This window comes from Poeciliopsis prolifica, unplaced genomic scaffold, assembly GCF_027474105.1.
Source record: "Poeciliopsis prolifica strain line A6 unplaced genomic scaffold, Auburn_PproV2 SCAFFOLD054, whole genome shotgun sequence".
Lineage (NCBI taxonomy): Eukaryota > Metazoa > Chordata > Actinopteri > Cyprinodontiformes > Poeciliidae > Poeciliopsis > Poeciliopsis prolifica.
In genome coordinates, this window is record NW_026562429.1 from 3,577,717 (window position 1) to 3,587,500 (window position 9,784).

Below are 9,784 nucleotides of genomic sequence, written 5' to 3' on the forward strand. Positions count from 1 at the left end.
TACCAGGAGTTTACTGAAGTAGTGAAACTTCAACATATTTTTACTCAAACTACATGTACAAAGTACAGTAAGAGTACTTTTACCATATTCTGTAAAAAATATACTCAAGTACTGAGTAACTAATCAAAATATCAATTATTTAATTTTTAAGAATTACATCAGACAGAGAAAATCAAACAATTATGTGGAAGTGTTGGTAATTTAAAGAAATAAATGAAATATTATTCATATAAATAACATAATTATAAAAAGAAATCAGGCAAAAGATAAAAATTTTTCAAATTAAATTAATTTAATGTAAAACTTACAAAACTTTAACAAAAGCTGCAACTGTGTGTGTCTGGTGAATATTTGGTTAAAACAAACTTATTCAGAGAAGTTACTCTTAGTGGGTTGACTATCCAGAAATTTTACTTAAGAGCAGTAATACTTCATTTAAAAATACTCAACAAGTTACTCAGATGAGTAAATCTGAGTAATTTCTGCCCGACTCAGGCAGCGAGGAGATTACCAGATCTTCCAATATATGTCTGGATTAGGACATTACATGAAGATGAACACAAGTCCAAAGCCTGACTGGGCTTGGATTAGGACATTACTCTGCATGTTATGTCTTTGTTTCTTCTTTTGTTCTATTTTTTTGTGGAAGAAGACCTCTCAGCCACTCTTTTTCCCAGTGTGAGGGTTTAAGAGGATCGCTGCGGACTCCTGGTTGTGTAAGTGGATCTGGCACCGAGTTAGATGACTGGATGAAACGCTGCCTCAAACCCAAGAGACGCTGCAGGATGTTCTTTCTATTTGTAAACCATGGTACGCCGTAGAAGTAAAAATATGGTTTGACTTGAGAAAGTCAAACACTCTGAAAACATTTGACTGCCCTAATTGGAAAGATCAATATTCTAATGTTATATGATATATAATAATCTAATTGATAACAGTTACAACAACTAAAAAAAACAATACTTTTGATAAATCCTTTTAAAATGGATCCTTTATATTTCAGTATTTAACTAAAAGTTCAGTCTGAGATGTTTTTAATGCTTACCAGACCTGAGATGTTCTGTTTCTCGTAAAACAGAGTATTTCTTAAATGTTATAATCCAACCAAACCAGCAGATAAACAGATTAGGTCTACAGATTAAATATGCTCCATGTGTTGTTCTGTTGAGGTGAAATTAAATCCCAGCTCTTCATCTGTAACCACAGGCTTCATATGTCAAAAGCTGGGATGTGTGGCCATTGAACTGGACAATCCCGGTTTTGTTCCCTTTGTGTTGGTCCCAGTTTACCTGTAGTACACTTTTCCGGCCCCGGCCCCAGCCTCTGTTCCCCCGGCGAAGCTCCACAAAGCTGCAGCATGAGAAACCTGCCAGGCTTTTTGTCTGCTCTCGCTTTCACCAAACCCTGGCTCAAGGCGACAGACAATGGCTGCTGAGTTCCCAAGGCAATGCAGGGGGCATTAGTGCTGGGATAAGTTAACAACTACCAACAAGTGCTGATGTTTTATGATAAGGGTACATGGGGTTTCAGTCAGTGGTACAATGTGGGTCTTTGTTGCCCAGACAGCAAGAAACAGAAAGCAGCATAATTTCCTACTGCTTTTTAATCATCTTGTTCCTCTGCATCTCAGAGTGAACTGAGTAAAATACCGAACCTCACTGACATTCACGATCTTCTAATGTCCCCTAATAACCAATTTCCCCTTGGGAATCAATCAAGTATAGTTCTCACATGATGTCACACTTCCGGGAACGTTGCAGCTGGCAGCCATCTTGGTAGGTACAGAAACTAACTGCTCCACCCTGCTGAGGAGACACACCCGAAAGGCAAGACTGAAACAATTCACCTCAAATTGAAACAAACTGACATTTTCCCACATTCCCCCGTCCAGGAAGGACAGCCAGCCCTTCTGTCTGAAAGAATGTTTAAACTGAAATACAGACCTGAAACAAAAAGTACATATAATATTAATAGTCATTTATTAGGGATGGAGCCTCTGGTTTAAAACCTTTTTTAAATTTCACTGTAATTTTCCCAAAATTGGTCTAAAGAAATTTTTCTGTTTATGGTCCCCCAAGAATGAAATGGGACTTGCGCCCTTGGATGCAAGACGCACATGATGTGGTTCTGTTTTGAAGAATAAACTGAACACAAACTAAGGCAACAGTTTAGAGATGAGAAATAAAGTCGTGTGAAAGATTTAAGTTTTGACATTTCAGTATTTACACCCTTTTCTCCAAGACCCAAAAAAACAAGCAAAACATTTTGTTTTTCTCTGTCTTGTGTCAAACTAATTATTATCCTGCAGAAACAAATTGACATAAAATGATGGCTTTAATTTGTTTGCAGTTAAAACTGTCAGTTATTCATCCCAAGGTCCAGGAAAAGGCAGCTAAAAGTTGAAACTGGCTTGAATAAAGTGGCGTAAAGACGGCAGTTTGAGGACAACGCCCGCTGCGTTTTCCATGAGTCAGAGTGGGAATCATCCAACAGTGAGGATGCCAAGGTCCATAAGCTCCCTCCATCTGTCACCTACGTCCTCTTGTACTGAACAGCTTTTCTTTCTTCATCTTTTCGGTCCCTGCGTTCATCTCAACAAAGAATTAGCGATCCAAATTTAGCATCATTTTGTATTCGAGGTGGGCAGAGAATCCAAAAATGATACTCAAATAAGAGTAACACGACTACAACATAGTTTTAGTCTGGTAAAAGTAAAAAGTATGCATCCAAGAATTACTTTAAGAGGTAGAAAGTCTGCTTAAATAGTACGTAACTGATCAAACTATCATTAATATGTAAAACTTACATCATAAGACAGACCCATATATAAGGTTAAATGGAAATTGTGAGGACAAAGAATGACAATAATTCTTGTAAGTTGCAAAAATTAATATTATGCAGAGTAAAAAGGTAAGTATTTTATAACTTATTTGAGATTTAATCTCTCAGACTTTGTTAAAAGGGAATAAGAGTTAACTGGATGAAAATGTAGATAAAAATCAGGTGTGAAGGGGTTAATATCAACATTCGTTTGAGAATCTGAAACATTTACTGTTTGTGTGACAGAAGGCCTGTCGCAATAAAACACTCAATAAAACAATCGCATAATAAATTAAAACAAGCTCAGTAATTTGCATGATTTATTGTTTTTCTCTTTATATCAAAAATTACAGTCTTCAGTCGGTGCTTTGGTCTTAACTTTTATGAAGATAATTCTGTTTACAGAGACTTTATGATGCGTTTTATTTGTTGCTTTTGTTTATTCATTAGAATATTTAAAATATCTTCCAGTTAAAGAGGAGGAAAATGTGCATTGATCTTTCAGAATGTGTTCGTTCATTATTATGACATTAAAATTTAAATGATCTTCAAACAATATTATCGTTTATCACAAGAACTTCAGGGACAATTTATCGTCAAGCAATTTTTTTTATTGTGACAGTAGTGACAAAAAAAGCAAAAAGGAAGTCTATATATATATAACCATATTACAAATACAATTTATCTGAAGCTCATGGAAATATGTAAATAATAATAATTATTAATTTTCAACACAGCCACAGTGCTAAAACAGCTAATATATTTATTAATGGCTTTAATTCTCTAAATCTTGTACTTCATCTTTCCCGTTTTGCTGATGACGCAGATGTGCTGAAAAGAAAAAGAGGGAAAAGTTTAGTGTCCCAAATTATGTAAAATCACGCTCTCCAGAACTCCGCCATGACGGAGGTCGAAACAACCAAAGCGTTCCTTTAAAGCCCGTCTAAAAACAGACATCTGTAACACAGTGGCCCTCATATTCAGTTCATTTTAAAAGTTACCATGTGCGCGGTCGGCTGCACAAACAGACAAGGATGCAAACCAAACTTGTCATTTTATGGTATAACTTTTTATGAAGAAAGAAACGGCAGTGATGTCAGCGCTCGGAGTAACCGCGGATTAGCAGCCAACACTTTTTACCAGTTAAAAAAAAATACACGCTCATTTTTCCTCCATTCCTTGACCAAGTTAGGGAAGAAGAGGAAACATTTCTCCAGTGATTTTATCAATTAAGGAAGCAAAGGGTTAAGCCAAACATTGATTAAATGTAGGTGTGTTACATTCTCAGACGAATTAGCTCGACTCGAACAAGCAGTAGCCATGAATAAACTGGCAAAATTAACTCTGGAAAACAATTTCAGTCGCTCTGTTTAATACTCCCGTCCCTCACTTTCGACCTCCATCATGGAGCCTCCAATGAAAAGTGACGTAGTTGCAAAGGGTCAATAGAAAGCCACTTTCCATTTTGCATAAAAGCAAGAACACTCCATCTACAGGAATAAACCTGGAAACCTGGAGTTATTTGAAAGCAGGCAGTGTGATCTAAAGACGTCCATTAATCAAACTCTGAGTCTCTGTGGGGGAGCGTTTGATTCATTCTTCTTCGGTGGGATGAGGACAGATAGCAGAGTAAACCTGAACTCTGTCTGATAATGAGATTCCAAACCTCCACATTCCACAGGTCGGTTTTTCACAAAACGCCCCCTCAAAGACGCATAGGAGACACATACAGCGCAAACATGCAGCACATAACGTTCTGGGAGTGAAGCTAGCCTTTCGCACCGGCGAACAGGTCAGGCTGGAGGTGAATATCAGTTCACATGTCTGCAAATAAAAACAGAAAATATTCCAAACATTTCCACTGATTTCTGACCTGAAATAAACGTCCAGGTTTGGGAAAAAAGAGCACAGAAAACTGTCATTTTTATCTGAAAGGAAAATTGGGTAAAATGAGGAAATGATACCAGAAACTAAATAAATCATTATTTTCTTAAATTATTTGCAAAGGTTGAAATAGGATGAAACACCTAAATTACATGTAAAACTAATCTTAATATCATATATTATTTTATCAATTAGAATAAGTATCATATATATTTCAAGCCTTATTGATCAGAGAAGCATTAGTTGATATTTGCTTGTTTAGTTGAATAATCTGCAGGAAAATGTTGCCAAGACTCCAAAAACACCACAGTTTACCAAGTTTCTGTTGCAAATATGTTAATAAACTTGAAATAAAACAGCTTACAAGTAACTTTCAGTGAGAATTAGGAGCTTGTTTTAGTCAATAACTTCTTAATAACAATGAAAACCTTTTAATTCCACTTTATTTTGCTTATGAGAAGGGGAAATGTTTGTTTTTAAAGTGGAATAAGTACTTTTAAAAAAAAATCAAGATTAAGGAATTATTTATTTAAAACAAGCTCCTTTGTCTTGCTGAAAAGTTTCTTGTGAGTTGAAACTTAAGATATTTGAACTAGGAACTGTACTGAAATACTTGGTAAGATTTTGTGTTTTTTGAAAGCTCTGTAACATTTATGAATATTTTATTTTAGCTTCCATATCAGCAGAATTACTTTTTCTTACAAGTTACTTCTGGCTTTACCTGTAATGGACGTCCGTGGCACTAAATTGGACGGTGAAAATCAAATAGTGCAAAGATAATAAGGCAGACTCTCCTGGATGTTTCTGTCTTTCAAACAACTGTACTCTCATAAAGCATTCTTATAAAAAGCTGCAGCTGCATGTAAAACCTCCTCAGCCCGGGAGGATACCTGTTGGGTGAGTTTGGATTTTACAGAGGAGGAGAGAACCGCTTTGATTTATCGTGTTTGCTCTCCCGCCTCCGCCTCTGTCATCTCTTTTTCTCCACAGCTTTTCAAAAGGTCACGAGGTTAGCAGCAGCAGCAGCAGCAGCAGCAGCAGCAGCAGCAGCAGCAGCAGCAGCAGCAGCAGCAGCAGCAGCAGCAGCAGCAGCAGCAGCAGCAAACTCCGGACTTACGTTCAGGTCACGGAAGTACTCGTTGTAGTCCAAGGCGTAGCCGACCACGAATCGATTGGGGATTTCAAATCCAACATCTGCCAAAACAAACAGATGTTTGAGCCAACATGTTGCGATCAAAATACAACTATCTTTTACTTATAGTTTCAAAAAACATGCATTTTTTTAAAACTTATTTTTATACGTTTTCATTTAACTGAGACTTGATACTGTAACTTTTCTGTTGGGGTGTTTTATTTGACTTTTTTTCCTCTATCAACATTGTGTTTTTCTACAGCACCTTGGTGAAGTTTTAACTTGTTTTCTCATTTAAAAAAGCATCTGAATAATTGTTTATTTGGATTCTTTTAATGCATTTCTAATTTTGTATTAAAAAATTGGCTAGGAAATATATGTGAAATGTAACATTTTTGTATCTTATTAATTGAATAATAATCAGGAAATTAGATTATTTGATTACTAAAATAATTGTTAGTTGCAATACATACATTTTGCACTTAAGATAAAAAAAACCCTTAAGTCTGTAAATATGTTTTACCCAAAATGCCTCCAGCGGCCTCCCACTTTCATCTCCACCTGGTTCAGATTTACTAAATGTTATTTCCTAAAATCCAATTTTAGGTAATAAAATGTTTATTTTCTTATTTATAAAAGTATTTAAATAATTTTTTATTTGGATCTTTTAAAATATTTATTTTGCATAAAAAATGAGAAAGAAATATCTGTAGAATGTGCCAATGAGATATCCGATTAATCGATTAATCATCAGAAAAATTGATAGATGAATTGATTACTAAAATAATCATTAGTTGCAATACAGCTATTTTGCACTTAAAACACCTTTGTCTGTAAATATGTTTTAACTAAAAAGCCTCAGGTGGGGGGAAAATGGCTGCTATTTTAAATACGATTAATCGATTAAAAGATTAATCATCAAGAAAATTGATTAACTGATTACTAAAGTAGCTGTTAGTTGTAGAAAATACTTACAGTCTGTCAGACTTTCAGTCATGTTAGAGAGCCTCTTCACCAGCAGACTGAAACACATCAATCACTGTTAATTAACTGATTTCTTGTTGATTTATAGATCTGACCCGATAAGTTTCTGATTTTCTGTCATAAACTGAAAAGGAAATAAAGCTCTACAATAAGCCATGTGTGCAGCAAGATGATAATCTTCTCTCCAATCTACGGAAAAGCTGCCCACAAAGTGACATCTTGTCCTCCTGCTCATCATGCGCTCGGCATTTCCCTCACAGTGGAAAAACTTTGGGACGACTGAGACGCCGACTCACCCCGCGACCTTGACCATCTTGGGCTCAAAGGTCTCCACATGCTTCAGAAGAGCCTTCATGGTCTTTCCTGTCGACGATGGCCTGAGGGAAGGGAAGAGCAGAGGAAGCCGGAGCAACGAGGGAGGGAGGGATCCGGATCATTGAGACCAGAGATATGAAGATACAAAGAATGGCAGATGGGTTTTTTCCTGATACTGGAAAACTTCCACATTTCTGTGAATGTTTTCTTTTCTCGCCCACCACGAGAAAAGAAACCAGAGGAAACCTCCATTTTTATCACAAGTATCACACCAGAAGATGTCCTTTAATATTATTATAGATTACATGTTCATAATTTATTCACTGACTTTTCCTGTGTTTTTGTACATAAAAGGTTTTGTGTGTTTGTCATCAGAGGTGGATGAAGTGTCCAAAAATTGTACTCAAGAAAGAGTAACATCACTTCAAAACATTTTTACTGAAGTAAAAGTTAAATGTAGCTTCCAAGAAATTACTCAAGCGACTGGAATAAAATCAAATGAAAATATTTCAGTTTTAATATTTTAAATATTTAAATGAATGTATTTAATTTAAATGTATCTATACAAAATTAAATACATTTATTTAAATATTTGAAAATATTTATTTTTAAACATTTAGTAAAATTGCATCAGATGCATTCACTGCAAAAGCACAAAATCTTACCAAGTATTTTTGACCTAGATTCTGGTGCAAATATCTTAGTACAGTTGAAATAACAAAAACTAACTTAAGTAACTTTTCAGCAAGAAGTGGAAGATTGTTTTGACTAAATAAGAACTTAATATTGATGAAAATGTACTTGTTTTGTTGGTAGATTATTTTACTTACAGCAATCATTTTTTTCCATGTTATAAGTGCAATAATCTGGTAATTGAACTAGTACTTTTTCATCATGACTGAGGAACTAGTTACTCAAAACAAGCTCCTATGTATTGCTGAACATTTTACTTGTAAGTTAATTTTGTCTTTTTTCAACTCTATTAAGATATTTGCACCAGAATCTAGACCAAAAATACTTGGTAAGATTTTGTGTTTTTGCAGTGCATATTGTTGAATCCTGACATGTTTAAACCACAAGCTTTTGTGTATTTTATCTGGATTTTAAGTGACAGACCCAAACTACTTGGACATTTTTGGTTATGAAAAGATTAATATTTTGTGTTTCATTTCATGTTTTCACCTGTAAAGAAAAAAGTCAATAATAATTATGCACTTGCTACAAGAAGTAATTCTTGAACTGTAGTTGGAGAGCTAAAAAAATTGTCCAAAGGCCACAAATGGCCCCCGAGCCACACTTTGGACACCCCTGTTCTATGTTGTACCGTCATCTAAAATCCCAATTAAAATACACTGAAGTTTCTGGTTGAAACGTGAAAAGTTGCAATTGGTGACAAGCAAATTAATTTCACGTCATAAATAAAAAGTATGCAGATTATAGACTCACCTCAACAACGAGCACACTCTGGGTCGCATGTAAGACAAGAATAAGGTAGAAAAGCATCAGTAAGTCATCCTTGAATTTTCACACTGTTATGCAAAGGGCGAATAAAAGCAAGACTGTTTCCATGGGGGGTTCTATGGCAACAAAGTTGGATGCATCTTCACTATCTTAGCTAAAAAAAAAAAATACAGACAACTCTTTCAGTTCTCCGCTGTAATGAAACATCTGTTTTCTACAATGACCAAAAGTCACCAGAGTGACCGGGTGCGGAGCGAATGCCCCGCTGCTTCTGGGTTTTCCAACGAATTCCTCGTCTTCTGGCTGTGAGGACTCTTTGTGAGCGTGTCTATGGTTTAGGGACAGCGATTGGAGAGAATGCAGACAGCTGGCCAATTTTGATTCAGTCTGTACCTGAAAACCTTCACATCAGCTTTTGAGACACTCAACTAATCGAGCCAAGTTAAAGAAACTCTGCGCCACAATGTGAGCTGGATGTGTTAACGATTTAGGTTTTCATCGATTTTATTTATTATGATCTTAAGATGTCCCCAACATCAAAAATACTCAGCACAACCATTATTGGGTATTGAATTAATAAATATATGAAAAAATAAACAAATAAGACAATAAACTTTCAAAAAACAAGTACTTGTGGGACTTAAAATACTGTTTTTTGCTTTCAGCACGGCATTGCTAATGCTAGCTTTTACTGAAATAGGTACAAAAGTGGAGATTAATTTCTTTTACTGATATTTTTTCTTTTAATAGAAATTATGGCCAGTTTTTTTATTTTAAAAAAAGATACACAAGTACTTGAAACTGCTACTTTTCTAACTACCAGTAGCAGCTGCACTGAGGCGCTAATGTTAGCTTGTACATAAACACAAAGGACTGGTACATTTGGTACAATAAATCTCAACTGATTTATTTAGCTTTTCCTGTGTATTATTTGCTCAGCAATAAATAGATAACCTCATGAGTTACTGTGTTATGTGAAAAGCAATTACTTATTGGGAGTTTCAAATCATACATTTATAACTTTTTCTCAAGTGCTAGCTGTGCTGAACTGCTAATGCTAGCTTGTACAATAAATTGAGAATCATCACCAGGCTCATAATTACTGTTTTGTTCTAATTAATAAACAGGTTATGAGAAACCCGAGGAGTATTTGCATTGTTTCTGAAGCAATGGCTCAACTATATTTAA

General features: G+C 35.4%; 1 protein-coding gene across 4 annotated transcripts in view; it reads right to left on the reverse strand.

Moving 5' to 3' along the window:
• Nucleotides 1–3,307: 3,307 nt before the first annotated feature.
• LOC129378988 (phosphoribosyltransferase domain-containing protein 1-like) overlaps nt 3,308–9,784 on the reverse strand; it is a 15,038-nt gene continuing 8,561 nt past the window's right edge. For all 4 annotated transcript variants that reach the window (XM_055059501.1, XM_055059500.1, XM_055059502.1 and 1 more), the window contains 5 exons: nt 8,582–8,599; nt 7,117–7,197; nt 6,812–6,858; nt 5,822–5,898; nt 3,308–3,651 (listed from right to left, as the gene is read on the reverse strand). In XM_055059501.1, coding sequence (XP_054915476.1) covers nt 3,604–3,651; nt 5,822–5,898; nt 6,812–6,858; nt 7,117–7,197; nt 8,582–8,599 — 271 coding nt within the window. In that variant the 3' untranslated portion in view covers nt 3,308–3,603. The remainder of the gene's footprint in view (nt 3,652–5,821; nt 5,899–6,811; nt 6,859–7,116; nt 7,198–8,581; nt 8,600–9,784) is intronic.